Source organism: Ahaetulla prasina, chromosome 2 (assembly GCF_028640845.1).
Source record: "Ahaetulla prasina isolate Xishuangbanna chromosome 2, ASM2864084v1, whole genome shotgun sequence".
Lineage (NCBI taxonomy): Eukaryota > Metazoa > Chordata > Lepidosauria > Squamata > Colubridae > Ahaetulla > Ahaetulla prasina.
In genome coordinates, this window is record NC_080540.1 from 59,007,217 (window position 1) to 59,025,912 (window position 18,696).

At 38.1% G+C, this 18,696-nt stretch overlaps 1 protein-coding gene across 6 annotated transcripts in view; it reads right to left on the bottom strand.

Annotated features, from left to right (window-relative positions):
* Positions 1-18,696, bottom strand: part of PLXNA1 (plexin A1) — a 405,135-nt gene that overhangs the window by 25,353 nt on the left and 361,086 nt on the right. For 4 of the 6 annotated variants that reach the window (XM_058168157.1, XM_058168160.1, XM_058168159.1 and 1 more), the window contains 6 exons: positions 10,915-11,061; positions 8,984-9,143; positions 6,706-6,857; positions 5,678-5,774; positions 4,585-4,775; positions 479-648 (listed from right to left, as the gene is read on the bottom strand). In XM_058168157.1, the coding sequence (XP_058024140.1) occupies positions 479-648; positions 4,585-4,775; positions 5,678-5,774; positions 6,706-6,857; positions 8,984-9,143; positions 10,915-11,061 (917 nt within the window). The remainder of the gene's footprint in view (positions 1-478; positions 649-4,584; positions 4,776-5,677; positions 5,775-6,705; positions 6,858-8,983; positions 9,144-10,914; positions 11,062-18,696) is intronic. The other 2 variants (XM_058168162.1, XM_058168161.1) reach the window with 2 other exon arrangements.

Consider the following 18,696-nt stretch of genomic DNA (forward strand, 5'->3'; position numbering starts at 1 on the left):
TTTTTTTAATTTGATTTCTATAGCCTCCCATCTCAACAAGTGACTTGGATATAGGCTATATTGTAGCCTAATATAAATGCCTTTTTAAGTGAGTGCATATGTGAGGCTTCCTTTATACCAGGGAATAGAATAACACGAATGCTTTGAGGCTGCACTTTCTTATGCAACTGAGGTAATTTTTTTAAACCATCTGATCTATTTTCTGAAAAAGCTGAAACTACAGTAGGCTGTTTACACTCTTTGAAAGAAACATCTTCCTATTAGCTACCCCCAACTTTTCACACACCAGCTGCCGCTTAGATAAGAAACCGGCTTGCAAAAACAAACCATTGATCTACCTAGCTGAATATTTATCTACACAATGACCCATCAGGTATCCACTCTGCTTCAGCTTGACCTTCAGAAGTTGGGAAGAGATCTTGGGACTTTCTGCAGTGCAAGTCATGTGCTTGATTGCTGAGCTACAGCATCTTCTTACCAATTACTCTTCCAAGTGTGCCTGACATCATAGTCATTGATCTGGTGCTTATCAGCTTGTTCATCCAGGAAGTCAAACATGTACTTGATGGCCAGAGGCAAGGCACTCCCTCGGTGGGCTGTGCTGAAGATAGTCTCAAAAAGGTCATCCACAAACTTCTGCAAAGTTCCCTGGAACAAAAAAAATAGATATTTGTTCAGTATTACTTAATACACAATACACAGCATTACTTGTACACAAACAGAACAGCAACAATAGAATGAAGGCATTCTTTTTTTCTACTCAGAAGGGCTAAAATATCTCACTGGTATTAAAACATGCTTTAAAATAAGAAACCGAAGTGTCACCAATGGATGAAATAAAACCGGCTTTTCATGGGCTATTGTAAAGGAATTTAGAACTGAACTTGGAAAAGGTATAAAAGAACTATAAAGGAAGGAAGGAAGGAAGGAAGGAAGGAAGGAAGGAAGGAAGGAAGGAAGGAAGGAAGGAAGGAAGGAAGGCAGGCAGGCATTAAAAATAGGGGGAGCTTCAATGATACTATTTTGGCTATCCTGCTTTTACCCTATGGACACCCATGTCATATCCATTCATTTAAGATGCCTCCTGTGCCTTTGTTCATTCTCTACAAATCTTCAATTTAACGATTTATGTGGTAGTGATATATGATTTTACATAGAGAAATCCATATTATTTCAGAGAATAGAATAGAATAGAATAGAATGGAATGGAATAGAATAGAATGGAATGGAATAGAATAGAATTTTTTATTGTCCAAGTGTGATTGGACACACAAGGAATTTGTCTTGGTGCATATGCTCTCAGTGTACATAAAAGAAAAGATACGTTCATCAAGAATCATAAGGTACAACACTTAATGATAGTCATAGGGTATAAATAAGCAATCAGGAAACAATATCAATATAAATCGTAAGGATAAAAGCAACAAAGTTACAGTCATACAGTCATAAGTGGAAGGAGATGGGTGGTGGGAACTATGAGAAGATTAATAGTAGTGCAGACTTAATAAATATTTTTATTATTTATTAATGTTGAGGGAATTATTTGTTTAGCAGAGGGATGGTATTCGGGAAAAAACTGTTCTTGTATCTAGTTGTTCTAGTGTGTAGTACTCTGTAGCATCGTTTTGAGGGTAGGAGTTGAAACAGTTTATGTCCAGGATGTGAGGGGTCTGTAAATATTTTCACAGCCCTCTTTTTGACTCGTGCAGTATACAGGTCCTCAGTGGAAGGCAGGTTGGTAGTAATTGTTTTTTCTGCAGTTCTAATTATCCTCTGAAGTCTGTGTCTGTCTTGTTGGGTTGCAGAGCCAAACCAGACAGTTATAGAGGTGCAGATGACAGACTCAATAATTCCTCGGTAGAACTGTATCAGCAGCTCCTTGGACAGTTTGAGCTTTCTGAGTTAACGCAGAAAGAACATTCTTTGTTGTGCTTTTTTGATGACTTTTTGTTGTTAGCTCTCCATTTTGCGATATGGTAGAACCTAGAAATTTGAAGGTCTCTACTGTTGATACTGTGTTGTCTAGTATTGTAAGAGGTGGAAGTATGGAACTGTTTTTCCTAAAGTCTACCACCATTTCTACGGTTTTGAGTGTGTTCAGTTCCAGATTGTTCCGGTCACACCATGAGGCTAATTGTTCAACCTCCAGTCTGTATGCGGATTCATCATTGTCTCAAATGAGACCGATCACCGTCTCCAAACACAACTGTCATCTGCAAACTTCAGTAGTTTAACAGATGGATCGTTAGAGATGCAGTCACTGATATACAGAGAGAAGAGAAGTGGGGAGAGCACACAGCCTTGGGTGTGTGTGTGTGTGTGTGTGTGGCTGTGCTAATTGTACAGGTATCTGATGTGATTCTGCTTAGCTTCACCTGCTGCTTCCTGTTTGTTAGGAAGCTTGTGATCCACTTACAAGTCTGTTCAGGTACTTGTAGCTGGTTTATCTTAGTTAGAAGAGTGTCTGGAATGATGGTATTGGATGCTGAGCGGAAGTCTACAAAGAGGACCCTTGCATAGGTCTTTGGACATTCAAGACGTTGTAGGATGTAGTGCAGAGCCATATTAACAGCATTATCTGTTGGTTTATTTGCTCAGTATGCAAATTGCAAGAGGTCTAACAGGGGATCCGTGATGGTTTTCAGATCTGGTTCAGTATTCAATTAAGTACAGGATTTTCCCCCTTTTCATAATAGTTCCAAGCTGGCTTTCCAAGACAGAGATTTTTTTATGAGGAAAGTTAAGCCTATAATCCTCTCAGTTATCATCTCATGTAGGATCCAGCTACTGAAGTTTGAAAAACATACAACACATGTAGTTAGAATAATGGTTTAAAACTGCAGAAAGAGAGAGAAACTTAGAGTCTCTGCGAAACTGCAAAGGACATTTTGCTACGAAATCTTGAATTTTGAAAGTGCTTTCAAAAACTGTGCCTTTCAACAGCCAGCAAAAACCTAAAATGTAGATATATTCCTCTCCTTCAGGTTGAGGTAATCCCGGTATCTCCCTATGAAAAAGGACTGCTTTTAGACTGAGAGAGAGGAAGAAAAATCCATAATGGAATTCTGAAAATATTTGAGAGAGTGAGGTGCCCCACTTTCCCCCTCATTTGTGCTGTCTGACGGAATGTTCAAATTACGTGTAAACTGTATATTCAGAAACGAAACTAACCAAATGTGACAAAATTTCTAGTTGCAGAGGGGGGGGGGGAGAGGGAGAGGGAGAGGGAGAGAGGGGAAGAAAATCTTTCTACTGCTTAGATGTTTTTGCTGCTCATAGAAGAAGCGAACAGTACCCTGGAATGTTCAGGTTGTATATATATTCTAAAACTGTACACGTTAAACAATAGCAATACAGCAACCAGCATTCCTCTTGCAGATTACTATGATTTATGATTTGGCTAGGATAGTTTCAGCTGAGCTGAATTTAGCTCTGCAGTTATCGTGGGATTTTTCAGAATCTGACAACAGAGTACTATTTTGATTTGTTCCAACACAAATCTTCTACTGGCCGTTTGATTTACTTCAGGAATTAGTGTAGCAATTATATTGTGAGCAGTTCGGTGTTTGTGTCATAAGCCACTGTATTTTTAATACTCCTTCGCTTGGGTTTTTGCTGATATGGAATACTGATAAAATGAGGGCGTCCACCAAGTGCATGAATAATGAAGCTGGATAAATCAATGATTATAGCACCTATCCCATCTTCCTTTTGATAATAGCTAGAGTGCAGGTTAGTGGGAGGTCTTCTAGTCCAACCCCTGCTTAGGCAGGAAACTCTAGACTAGTTCTTACTAATATTCATATCTTGATTATGGATCAGGTTTGGAGGGAGAGACTGTCTCTAAAATCCTCTGCACATGCAGGATTCCCTACACCTGTGGTGAAATTCAATTTTTTTTTACTACCAGTTCTGTGGGTGTGGCTTGATGGGCGTGATGTGGCTTGGTGGGCATGGCAAGGGAAGGATATTGCAAAATTTCCATTCCCACCCCACTCCAGGGGAAGGATACTGCAAAATCCCCATTCCATCCCCACTCTGGGACCAGCCAGAGGTGGCATTTGCCGGTTCTCCGAACTACTCAAAATTTCCACTACCGGTTCTCCAGAACCTGTCAGAACCTGTTAGATTTCACCCCTGCACCACACCCCATACCCTAATAGATGACTACTCAGATGGCAATTAGAATCCCATGCAATGCATATAATTCATGTAAGTATATAAAACAATTTAGGAAAAAAGGTGAACAGGATAGAGTTCATGACAAAATATTAAGATCTGTGGTGGTGCAGAGGTTAGAGTGCAGTACTGCAGGCTACTTCTGCTGACAAATTGCTGGCAGCCTGCAATTTGGCATTTCGAATCTCACCAGGCTTAAGGTTGACTCAGCCTTCCATCCTTCCAAGATCAGTAAAATGAGGACCCAGATTGTTGGGGAAAATATGCTGATTCTGTAAACCGCTTAGGGAGGGCTGTAAAGCACTGTGAAGTGGTATATAAGTGTAAGTGCTCTTGCTCTTGCTCTTATTAAACTTATAACACTACCCCACTCTTACAGTGGACCTAGGAGCCATTCTGATTTACCTTAGTAGCTAACAGACGAGTCAAATATATTTCTGAGACCATCTTGCTGCCACGATCACCTTCTCGTTGATCCATGTGATCATGATTCTTCACCAGATGCCATAGCTTGGTGCCACTCTCCAGGTCAGGTGTGATCATGGGGGTCCGGGAACGGAGACTGTCAGGGCTGCTAGCTGTCCGGAGCATACTCTCTGTGAGGAAACCACATATAATGGCAACTGCCTCTCCCTCCTCCACTGACTCTTGGCCTCTGCTGTCCTCCCTCCATCTCACTTAACTTGCAGCATGGCCTGTCGTACCATCAAGAAATAGGATATGTTTTGGTTCTGTCTATTAAACTTAATTAACTAATTGGCCCTTGGAAAAAAAAAGATTATTGACTTTTTTTTCATTGAAAGGATCTAATGAATAACGAAGGAAGCTATTTAAGACCTACTGGCAAGCTCCCTTCAATTCTAAATAACTGGCATTTTCTTTCACATATGAAGGCAAATATGTATGTCCCAGGATTATGTTATAAGATCCAGTCAGGGTTGGTCATCAGGACTAGAGGTATAGTGTGGTTTCAGACTTGTGCTAGAGCCCATTCTCAGGAAACTTCTCTCTATCTGAATATTCCTGGAGGATGGGCTCCAGCACACGGTCAAAAGCTGTGCAGACTAAACTTCTGGTCCTGGTGACTGACCCAGACTGGATCCTGCAACAATTTTTTTCCTCAGTAAAGTAATATTTTTAATATTTATAATAACTCCCTTGCTTCTCTTAATCATGTACCAATAAGACACATGAAAGCACAGAGGCTTTAAGAAAACACAGCGAAGAAATACAGATTTTGGAAGCAACTAAACTAAACTGGGTAAACCAACCAGAGGCAAAAGCCTTGACTGGGAGAAGCTAGCTGAATTACTATAAAATGGGTCTAGGTCAATTTTGTCATGCAATACCAAGGAAGTCATTAGAAGAGGCTTGACTGAAGCATGGTATCCTTTTTAGTCTGCTTTTTCTTAACTTAGGAAGACTTTCTTTCTTAATTCCCAGATTGCTACTGAATTCTAGACAGTAAACTGGCAAGGATGTTTTTTCATTTACTCACCATATCTGCTGAGTGATTTTGTGAAAGTAGAGGAATTGGAAATGTTGTAGGCAGAGTTCTGCTTGGGCACCAGTGCCACAGATGAACCATCTGTTACCTGTAGAGAATATTACCAAAATTAAGACTGAAGATTCATAACCTCTACCTCTCTCACTCCGACCAACACTGAGCTCCCTACTAAAGGAAGCTGAAATAACAAGTTTAACTCCCTAGTCAGAATCTCTTAGAAAATTTGAGAACATGACCAGTTCATTCTCTCATAATGGAAACACAAACAGAAGAAAGCTTTCTTTTTCTTCTTAATAAAAAGCCATTTTCCATTCCTTGGGATTCCCAGATCTGACCTGAGTTTTATCTCCTTCAAAATCTGCCTGGCACAAAAATAGAAAGCTTTTCAGCTTTGTCTAGAATTTATTCTTCTTTCATTCTTGCTTTGTTAGAACATATTTATTCAATTGTTTGTAGTGGACAGATCAAAGAAAAAGCACACAGGACAGCATATGGATTCTTCCAGGCCTTGTCAGGAAGAATACAGAGAAAGAGAACAACCCTGCACATAATTTTAATGCTTCTTTTGTTAAACTTAAGAGCTAGAAGCTTTCTTTTCATTCTCTACAAACGCGTTTCCAAGATGTATAATTTAGTATTCTTGCTTGCTTTTCTTCTTACAAACATTACCAGGCTAGGTAACATCATCTGTGTACTGATGTTGTCTAGCCTAATAATGAAATGTCTGCAAGAAGAAAAGCAAACTCAGAGGACACCAAAAACCTAACAATACAATCCTGAGCTATGTATATTCTCCATTATTTAATACTCATTGCATGTACACACCAGAATCTAGCCTAGACTTCCATCCTATTCTCTCCTGCCAATACTAATTCAATAGTAAAATAAATAACAACAGTTGTTTGTAGTATCCATTTCTCATATATGAGATAAATATATGTATCTTATTCAGATACATAGCATATTCAGATGCCAGGTCTCTTCTGCCACTGCTGGTAAAAACCCAAGGACAACCACACCTGGTAATGAGCTAGAGTGTTGAGTCTTTTCCAGTCGTTGTCGATCTTTGTGGTGACATCTTCATCTTGAAGAATTATCCGAGCCATCCTGCCCTGCCGCCACTCTGCACCGATGGAAGAGAAGGGCATGGGGTCACTGGGGATCGTGCTCACTTTGGACAGATCACAGAATGAAAGGCATGGAGAGCATGTGAATGAGGCATGGCAGAAGCCATTTTAAAAAGCCACACCCCACTCTAAACCCCAATACGGTCTTGCTGTAGTTAGCAACAATTATGCTAGGAAAATCTGTTTGGGATCTAATGTAATAAGGCTATTTTCTCCTTGGTGACTTGGGTTTCCCACTCTTAGGAACAAAACAATGGCAAATCAATTCTGAAGTGATTGCCAAGAAAACTGTGGTTGATGGAAGTGAAAGACAAACTCAAAAGCAAACCCCCTGCCCACAAAACTTCATATTATTCAACTTCACAACCCATTTGGAGGAATTTTCAAGAATATCTCCAGCTTAATCAACAACCTTCTGCTTTTCAATCCTGTGAGTCTTACATATTCAGTGATCACAAGCATTGTTATCTCAACTACTGGGATTATGCCAGTTTCCCTCCCCACCCTGAAAATATTTAGTTCACTACTTTATTCATATGAGATTACTGTTGTCATCATCTCTCAGGTATTATATCTTATTACTTCCTGCGATCATGAACTTATTTAAAATGCTAACCTAGAATCAGCAATACATCATAATAACATTTTTCTTTGAGAATGAAAAATGACCTTCCTTGCATACCAAATAGCATCTGTCTCAAGCTACACATTCCTTTTACCTAGTTTTGACCCATGAAGATTTCAAGTATGAGGGCTTAATTTTTGGAGCAAAAAGTTGTTCAGGTATTCAGGAATACTGAATCACCTCTTGCCCATTTTATGACTTTAGTTTCTCCCCAAAGAAGATTATGAGCAAATTTCTGAGGGAAAGACTTTTGGGTGATAAATTTCAAAAAGGAGAATCTCTACCTAAGCTGTGACTCTTTCTTGTTATTGGATCCAGTTTTAAATGACAAATCTGTTTCTTGTGGACTAAAGCAAAGTTTATCACTGCAGTCAAGGCAACAAACAGTTTTACCAAGTTTAGCTAATCTTCCTGCAAATTAGCCATTTTAAACTACTATTGTTTTATTCCAATTATTTCTGCTAAGGACTCAACTGAAGGGATATCATCATCCTCATCCTCATTTGTAGTCTACCTGATGACTGAATCACACAAAAGAAAATCTATTTCTTATAGGTGAATTATCATTAACATATTTTATGATATTGTCACTATTATGCATATTTTGATCCTTAATTCTTAAGAGAGCTTAATTCTACTCACAGTTTGCTAAGAAAATACTAGGGATGTGCCAAATGGGAAGAGACCTTTCCAGAGAATTCCAGAATGTTCCATTCCTTTCTGAATAATGGTGAACCTTTTCTAGACTTCTTGGAGACAATTCAGTAGTTTGGGAAGTAAATCTTTCTCTGCTACAGCATCTGCCTTCTGGAACAGCATCCTTTTGACTATTTGCTTGACCCCGGCACCCAATTCTACCTTCCTTCAAGAAAGTACCCAAAACATGACTCATTCTTCAGAGTTTGGCAATCCCAATCCAGATAGGGGGGATTGTTTTTTTCATTGTTCACTCTAACAATTTTTATATAAAAAAATGTTTTTTCAATTTTTAAAATGTGTAAAATACCCAGAGTCATTTTTGGGCAGCCTAGAAATTGGGTGGATGGAAAAATAAATGATCTTCTAGAAAACCATACCAATCTGTAACTCTTGCATACTTCCCTATTCTTGCTCATATAAAGCAGATCCATTTATCGAAATACTATCAACTGAGCTGCCAATAAATAAATAAATAACCAACCCTGCCTCTTTTCAGCCTCTGCCTATTCTCCCGAGTCATTAGTTTGAAATTGCCATCAAGTTTGATAGTTTTAAAATGTGGCCTTAGAGCATGCAGGGAGGTACTGTATCTATCAACAAGTATAGAAGGTCATGTGTGAAGAGAACTGTGGGGAAACACAGAGTAAAGTGGCTACATTTATACACAAAGATAAAGAGTAGCTTCTGAAGCAGCCACATGACCCTGGAAAAACATGCAGTTCCTTTAATGAAGTAAAAATAATTATTTTGATGCATCTTTTCTATTGGAGTTTTATAGCCCTTATGTTATGATTATAATACAAATCCACTGTTTATCCTATAACTACACAAGAAACCGTTGCTCACCCAAGTCCATGTCTCCTGCTTTGGGTCTTTGGGAATATGGTACTCCTTTGTACACAGCATCCAACAGCTTTTCCTTCACTTGGGTGATGGTATCACAATTTAGGACCTTGACTGGAATTTCAGGAGCATTTTCATTTTCAGGGTTCACACAGTTTAGCGTCTGTATAAAAGGGAAGAACAGAAAAGCTTAACTACCTTCTTTCTTTTTTAATGACTGCTTTAGTTTTAAACATTCTTTTTGTAATATGAAAACTTGGTTTTGTAGGGCATCATGGAAATTTCAAAAATAAAATAAATATAAATACACTGTGCCCTACATAACATTATAGCTTTCCTCAGATGAAACGGATGACAGGAAGGGCTGTCATTAAACTGTCTTGAAACGCATCACTCCACTCTAATTAGGAAGGAAATCTGAGGGAGAAGCTTGTTGCAGAATGTTCTCATTTGAAAATAATAGGGAAAATCATAGCTGACATAGATCACCTGGTTGCAACAGAAGGTACAAAGTCCAACTTTAAGCCTCTCTGAATAGGAGACTCTCCAGTCTAAAAGCCTGAAGTAATGAGTTAACTACACTGGAATGTACAGGCAAATGACCTGTCTATACTTCTATATCTAGCCATGAATGATGCATATGTTATTTAAATCTAGCATCTCTATTTGTCATGGTTCGTATTCCTAGAGAAGAAAATAGTTACTATGCATCTTATATGTGGCACAAAGGAAGAGGGGTTTTTTCCCTTTGATTTAGGAAGAGAATTAATATTAATATTAGAAAAGAACTCTTATTTATACCTCACTGGGGCTTTAAAGAATGCTGTGTGTCTATACTTTAATGCCAATTTTTTTCTTCTTCTAAGGATTCAGACTATAACTTTAGTACTAGGGACTAATCCAATGTTTCTTAAAGTTCTGCAAGCACCTCTGAGGGATCTGAGAAATCAGAAGTATTTGCCAGTCTTTGCTGAAAAATTATTTATTTAGCGTATGGCATCTACAGAGATCATGCAAATACAAATGTATATATATCAATATCAATATGGATATAGATGAATGGATGGATGGATGGATGCATAGATCCATCCATCCATATCCATAGGTAGATAGACAGGTAGGAAGGTAAATAGATTAAAAAATTCCTGTGAATTTTATTTCGCTAGTCATTGCAGACTATGGGGATGGTGCTCATCTCCGTTTTAAGGCCATTGAGCCACAGCTGTCTGAAGAAGTTTCTGCAATCATGTGGCCAGCATGATATTACAGAGTGCTGTTTCCTTTCCCACCATTGTGGTACCTATTTATCTACTCACATTTGCATGCTTTCAAACTGCTAGGTTGGAAGAGCTGGGGTGAGGACAGGAGCTCCTCCCAGTTGTGTGGTGCTTGGGTGTCGAACCTGGGCTGCTGGCTTTCCAGCTGACAAGACTTAACTGCTGAGCCACCATGACACACAAAGACACATACACACACACACACACACACACAACCACAGAACTGCAATGGGATGGATGTTATAATTCAATATATAAAGAAGCCAAAATATAATATAACATTAAAATATCATCAAACCCCACAATGTTAGCAGCAGCAAACATGACAATTTTAATTTTAAATATGGTATGTATCAATAAATATAATCCATTGAAAAGAAAAGATCTTTTGGGGTCCTCCATAATTTTTAAAAATGGGAAGAGAAAAAAGTTTAAAAAGCACTGGACTACTCTACCAAACGTTTAGAGAATATCAATAAAAATTAGAGAATATTCTCACTTCTATTTCTATATTACCTCCTTCTCTTATTATTGGTCTCAATGAAGGAACAACTACTTGTTAAATAGTGATTCCCCCCGCCCCCAGCAGAATATTATCAGAAAGGCTAACTCAGAGGACTAAGACTCCATCCTAGTTAAATTCCCACTGTTACTAACCAACATTTTGTAGTCAATTTGTTGCCGGATGAGCTTGTCTTCACTCAGGGAATAGCGGGCTTCTCCAGTGATGGCATCTATAGGCCCCTTCTCCATCTGCTGTTTGATGGCACAATACAACATGAACAGAGGTTCACCTGCACACTCCTGAAGAAAGGATGAAGAGAAAGAATGGCGGTCAATGTAACATTACGCTTTATTTCCAAAATGACTTGCATAGGATGTACGAGAAATACTGTGGTTGCTATTCTTGTCTTTTAGAAGAATCAGCATCAAAAGCTGATTTTATTAGCCATTATTTCATGCTTCAATTAAATGATTATTTTACAGGATGCTTGCTGCAGGATAAAAAATACGTACACAGAAATGACCGGGAGTGAGCAAGGTCAGGATTTTGTTAATTATTAATTCAATATTGCATTGTCTTCAAAAGTAGCTCTATATGCTTTGGTAAGGTTTCTCTTGTTAATTGCTCATCCAAAATAGTAGCTGCTTATTCAGTCTAAACTTTTAAAAAGAAAAAAAATCTTTATCGTACTTGCAATATGCAATTCCTGACTCCCCCTCTGTGTGTGTGTGTCTGTGTGTGTGTGAGAGAGAGTGAGTGTGAGTGTGTGTGTGTGTGTGTGTGTGTGTGTGTGTGTGTGAGAGAGAGAGAGAGAGAGAGAGAGAGAGAGAGAGAGAGAGAGAGAGAGAGAGAGAGAGATCTCCAAGAAATACTTTACAAAAAGGCAGTGAAAAATGTGTATGTAAACAACAGTTTCAAGAATTTCACTGAAGGTCATTGAGCTCCACGGATTGTAACTTAATAATGGCAAACCAAGCTAAGGATTCAATATTTTAAGTTCAAATGAAGACCCTTTCAGAAAATTAGATTTAACAAGAGATTTAAGTGAAGAGCAATACACAGTGATTTGAAAGGCTATATTTTCTCTGTAATCTTTATAACTAAAATCCTCAGAGAACCTAGGAAGCATCATTTCTGGCACAGACTCTATCATTTCTAGAGTTTTAAAGATGGCAGCCCAAACCTGGTCTGGTTTTGAAAGCACATTAAGAGCCTCGTTTCTGAGCTTCTTGAAGAAGCTATAGGCTTTTTAAAAAAATATATGAAAGAAATAAGATTGATTGAACAACCCCTGAATTTTTTGTATTAGTGTAGGTGGTATACCACACATATTCTAAACAATACAGATTACACAAGGCATCCATAGGAAATAAGAACTTTGCTAGGATAACGGCAACAGCCCAATCAATCCTCAGCCAATCAGCACCTCAGTCAGAACTTGCTCCTTAAGAAAAGAACAGATGCTATCAGATCATTCTCTATTTTTTTCACACTATAGTTGCAATCTCTAGACAAAATAATTAAGGTATGCAGATTTGCTTCTAGTTTGTTTCTTAAATATTTTATGGCTAGAATACTGCTAGAGACAAGCTTGCAGCTCCAATATCTCCTCCAAATTTCTCAACTCAGTTGTGAATTTCCCCACTCCAATATACTACATTAGTCTATATTTCAATTAAGTCCAGTAAATTTCTTTTATTCCTTAAAATGTTTTTAGTCATGCTGCTAGATTCCATATTTGATAGTAATGAGGTCAACTAGACAATCGTCCGATGGTTTGAAATAAATGCTTCCTGTTGTTTCCTCTATAGTTCGTAGTTCATTTCTCTAGGTGTCCTCTGCTGTTCTTATTGTACAAAAAAGCAAATACATAATGAACGAATCAGCTTCCCTGCACTGATAAAAGCAACACAATTTACTCTGCTGTGAAAGAGGCAACCTTATCTATGTCCTGTTTTTTTAGAAGTGTAAGAAAAATAAAGTACTCAGATTTCAGTTAAGGGAAATGTGCTAGGTCACAGTGCTTAGATGAAAGGGAAAAAAATTAGAAACTTTGAAGGGTGCGGTATTATGCAATAAGATATTTGACAAGGGGCTGTATTGTTGATGAGAGAAAGGAGTAGCAATGAAGAGTTTAAAATTATTAGGCTAGGAGAGAAATTATTCAAAGGAGGAAGGGTGCTAAACCAAGAATTGCCATCTGGGAAGAAAGATATGGTCTCCAACATTTACAGATTATTATAGATCTGATCTATAACGCTGCTATCTAGTTAATTCCCAAAATATTGCAGTACTTTGAACAGCTCCAAATTATGAATGTTAGGAACCCAGGGCAATATTCTACATTACCTCTATGGAGTCTCCTCTTATTCCGGTGGCCACCAGCACAACAAATTCTACTTTGGTGCAAAGTGAGCCTGCTCCCTCTGTCACCATATGCTGTTAGCATCTCGTTAGCATCTGCAGTAATTAAAGAGACAGCTGCTAACGAGCAGGAACAGGCATACATCATCCCTAGACCTTCCGACAACATGCCTGTCTTTGAAATTATGTTTCATTTGCAAACTTGGCTTCATTAAGTCTGCTTGGGGGAAAAAAATGTGGGTGCTGAGCTGTTTATTAATAACTGTCTTGTCTCCTCGTAACGCACAAGCCAAATGATGACCGTCCGTTAACAGGCACGCATGGCAATTATGATCCATCCTAGAAAAATGCTCCCGTTTTAGTTCTGCTGTCTCCTTTCAGGTGAAGCCAAAAATATAAAGTTTCTTCCCAGGCAGTTTTTGATTGCTCATAAAAGGTCTCTGCAAACCGCTCAGCCACAAAAATGCAAGTCTAGGCAGAGGATAAATTGAAGATGGCTCCTTGGTCACATCTCGTTTGTCTATTGTGTTTGCCTGGCATATCGTTTTCTACCACTTGCAGTCAGGTGACAAGCCATGCATTGCTTTGGGGCGGCTTATGCCTGCCTTTTCATCAGGGCTGTTTAAAGTGCTCATAAGAGCAGTGGATTGCTTGTTCAAAAGCACCTCTGGGGACTAACCCATTTGCCATTCTTATTTTGGAGAGGTTTGAGAGATATTATGTATCGTGCAATGGACAATAAAAAGAAAAGTTCTGCAGTTCTTAAAGCTCTGGATTAACCTGTTAATTACTTATATTTGCTAACTGATGATCTTGGGCTTTCTGACTCTGAGCCATACTTGTATAGCTATCTTAATCAAGCAACAGTGGAAGAATTTTGGAAAAAAATATAGATTTTTTAGATTCTATATATAGATTCAGTATTTGTTTGCAGTGAAAAGTGGAAGAATTTGACCCAGGCTTACTAAAAAGCAGAGTGGAGTTTCAAACTAACAGGGATTAAGCCATATAAAATCAAGCCATTGCATCTATCTAGAAAACCAATGTGATTGGCTTTCAGCAATTCAGTCTTATGCCAAATAATAAAGCCAGCTCTTTGTTATTCATAGATAGTTACCACCCAATGACTCCAGATAACCCATTTTGGCATTTGGCTATTTTGATTAGTTTTCCAACATCAAAAAACAGAATTGCTTTGTCTGTTCTAATGAAAGATATACAGACTAAACAGGATAGTTACTAGAATGTATTGCATATCTACTTGCCCTGTCCATATCAGACTTCCCTGGAGGCCTTTAAGTTCTGTTCATGAATGGCAAATCTGGTCCTGGCTTTCTGTTCCAAAGATTAACGTCTTAAGTTCAACTATGCAAAACTGTCAGTAGCTTCAGAGGCGGCTATAGCTTCCAGTGTACCAATTAGGTCATTTTAGATACTGGCTTTTATATTCATTTTGGGCATAGTGAAACCACAGGCAGTCTTGGGAAAGCCCTGTTTAAAAAACTAAGTATATTTCACAAACAAACTAATAAATAAATTAATCCATTCTTAGCACAATATGCTGCCATGATAGGAACATAAACCAAACCAAAGGGAAAGCGCAATTCACTGAGTTTCCCTCCATTTAAATTCTAAATTCTGCTTCAGGCTGCTTAGAGCTCCAAATCCCTCTTTCTTCTTCATATACGCATCCACCACCATCCTTTTGTTAAAAAGGGGGACATATACCCTGACATCTTTAGGCAACCAGTTATGTTTTATAACAACCCTTTCTCCCTTTTCTAAGCAGCAGGGATTAAGTCCTGATCAGCAACATTAGAAATAATACTTCATAACTGAAGATGGAACTGCATTCAGGTATACAGCACTTTCCCCTAGGGTCATAAAAAATTGCTGCTCAATCTTTTAAGGACACAGATCTAAAAATTCCATTATGTCAAATGATTAGGAATGCTCCTGCAGCCAATATAGGATGATTTTTATAAAATGAGCTTGTGGTTTCAAGAAAAGGAACCAAAAATAAAATGATGAAAAATCCTATGGACAGCTTGCTGTTGTGTTTATAATGATGTCTACACAATGCTGAGGATTCCTACCCCAAATACAGTTAAGTGTATTTTTTTAATGGAACAGCCCACCTGCTGACCTAGTGTCTCTGAGTAACATGATAAATAGTTACATTCGCTAGGATCTGGGTGAGTTGTAATCCACTATAGGTGGAGAGCACCACGTTGGAGAAAGGAAGAATGAACTGAAACTATAGGAATCAGTGGGACGTATGAGCTTGGCATGTGAATGTCTGTGCATATGCAGAGGCCTGAGGCAGTATAGCTAATGCTCACACAGTGTCTTATTGATGAGATTTAGCTCATCAGGCACCTAATATTATGCATTTTTCAATGCTCCTCTTTATCTGTTTTGCTTTCCTATTTCCCTAGGATGGCTCATTAGGATGCTGATAAATGGCACTTGAGGCCTCAACAAAACCACCAGTCCCAAGGCTTGCTGATTTCTTGAAGTTGGTTATTCCCACCTTTTCTGCAGCGGACAGCTAAATGGGAAATGGGGGAGTGAAGAAAAATATATATGTTGTTCTCATCTCTCAGTGGGATTGAATCAATGTATTATTTTGGCAAGCTAGCTTTTCTCTGTTTCGCAGGCCTGGACTTGTTATTATATAGTGGTCACAAGGGAATATATAATCCCATGTGACCCACACAGTTATACCTTTGGGAATACTTTCCTCCAATTTGATGGCAGAACAGCCCAGCAAGACTATAAATACAAATTTGCCCTGTGGCATCCTGTATGAAAAGTCAGAGAGCTTCTTAGAAAGCCTTCCTTGGCACTGCTGTCCTGATCATCAGTCATTGTTGGATCAAAGATATGGACCCCCCTGAAGATCAGAGCCCTGTCAGCATCCGCAGAGTGACATGTTTTCATGAAAATCTGCTGTCTAGGTGAAAATATAGATATTTTTACTTGCTTGATTTGCCTGCACAAGTTTGGGCTAAGAGATTATAAAACAAAACCTGCTGACATTCTGCTTGCTTGCAAAGCCTTTTCTAAACATCTTAACCATGCCTTCTTATTTGACAAATATTTGCAATATTCGCCCACTAAAACCTCTCAGAGGGGGGAAAAAGAGAGAGAGAGAGAAAGGAAAGAAGATGGGTCTTTTCTTTCTTAATACATCAGAAACCTGACTGGCAAGATACGTTTGCCTAACATTTTAGATGAGGCATATGTTCCCAAGACTTGGGAGATCACTCTTACGTTTTCCTCCTTTTTTTATACCACAAGACCTGTAACACACTTTTATTATGTCCTTATAAGCGCCCCCACTGTTATTGCATGGATCTTTTCTCCAGACATTAGTTTATGAGAGCTGTTGTTTGCAAACATTACTCTTTTCTACTGAAAATCCTCAGGTATATAGGATGACAATGGGTGATGGATTAGGAAAGCTGGTCCATTTTTGACCAATCTGATTTTAGTTTCTTTCTTTTAACTGTCTGGTTTACTATAGCTCTCAGGAAAATAAAACCAAGTAGCAGCAACATGACTGATAGCCCCATGGTGGCGAGCTGGGTTTTGGAACTTGACAACTGCAAGCAGGGGAAATCTGTGAGACATTCACAACTTGGAAATACATTTTACCTATTTCTGGAATTTGGATCAGGATATATTTGAAAGAAGTGGGGACGTACCATTATTCTTAAAAAAACAAAACTAGACCAGCTCTTGGAACATTCCATAAGCAATTTGAAGCATATTTTCCAGGCTGTACTATATTTCGTTCTCCTTTGTTTGAATCCTATTCTGAAGCACAGTATGTAATAAATTGTAAGTCATGACCTTATTTATGGTTTCTACATTTAATATACAAAGTATGGTAACAGCACACTTGTGACAAATCTACCAGCTAAACAATTTCTCCCTGACAGAAGAAGTAAAACTTATCATCAGCTTCAGATAGTACATATAACTGAGAATTTGCTGTAGTTATACAACCAGTGTAATATAAACAGATTTCTGTTTTTTTGCTAAGTTTCCATCCATCCTTTGTGCAGATACTTATGTTCCATGACTTCACCACCATGGATCAAACAAGTCAGTCCCTTACTTGGTTCCTGCCAAATATTATACTGTGTAAAAACACAGCCAGAATGAAATAAATTGTGTAGTTATATTTGGATAATTTAAAACAAGAATATCAGAGAAGATGTTTAAAGAGAGGCAAAAGTTTGTTGTTCTTATTCCTTTGCAAATTGTTATACATTTGACAGCAATGTAGAAATTTTCAAGGATACAGGATGTCCTTAGGACATGCCTGTGACCAATGGTATTAAGTTCCTCCCAGTTGTGATTGTTTGCCATCTGCATAGCTTTTTACTTGTTCTGGAAAGCAGTCAAGCTTCCTTTATTTTAACAAGGGATGGTATTCTTCAAAAAGCAGTTCTACTCTGTGGCATAGCAACTCACCAAATAAAAACTCTGGCAAACCCCTATTATTTAGGCATCACTTTTGATTTATAGATCCGTAGCTGCCATTAATCTAGGAGTCCTTCTGTGCCTCAAAATTCCTTTAACACACCATGTGCTCCAAAAGTTTTAAGTTCATTTGTGATACAGCAGTTCAAAGCTTTACTTCAGGCAATATTTAAAACATTTTCTGCACTGAAAGAATCAGAATTTTATTCATGCCTACTTATTTTGCTAGGGAACCAATGAAAGACAATGACATGCTAAGTGATTATGAAAAGAAAAAAACACCCATCAGTGGGACCACAATACTACCATAAGAATCCTGTAAATTATTATTATAACTCTGGTTCCAGAGTTTCTTGAGAGGTTGGTGTGGTGGAATATAGTCTGGATTTCCAGGAGGGAGGGGGCGACATTCCAGAGAAACAAGAGATAGCAAAATGTAAGTAGTTTGGTTGGGAGGAAGTGAGTCAAGACAGTTCCTACCTATAGGTTCTCAGAATGTATCTTCAATGATGTAAGTAATTGTTTCAGTTTGACAAATTTTCTGTCTAAAGGCAACAAACAATAATGGAAAGTGCTTAGAAATAACTCTATGTTTCCTTTTTGGTTTTGGGAGCGGCTGACAGGGGGTCCCTTTTTTCTTGAATTCATGATGTATTTTACTTAAATAAGTTCTCAGTAGCTCTCTTCTCCATATGTATTTAATCCAACATATCCATTAGTGCCTCGGATGGATTCAAAACAATTCACACCTTTGCACCAACCAATTCATAATGAAGTTTAAAAATGGTGGAAAATGGAGATTTTTTTAAAAATCAAAGCAAAACCTTCACATTACACCAAGTGAAAAGGATTTTAAAATAATATATTGAACATTTTCAACATTTATAGCACTAGGTGTTGTAACAAAAGTTTTTAGCAAGGGATGAAAAACTGCTCAATGTTGTTATTCTTTTTTTGCAGAAAATGAAATCTCAGTTGGACTTAGTACCAGCCTTCAGAAATCTGAGGGCTGAATTCTTGATTCATAGCATAGTATTTTAGCCAAATATACTGTCAACCTTCAACAGATAAAATAT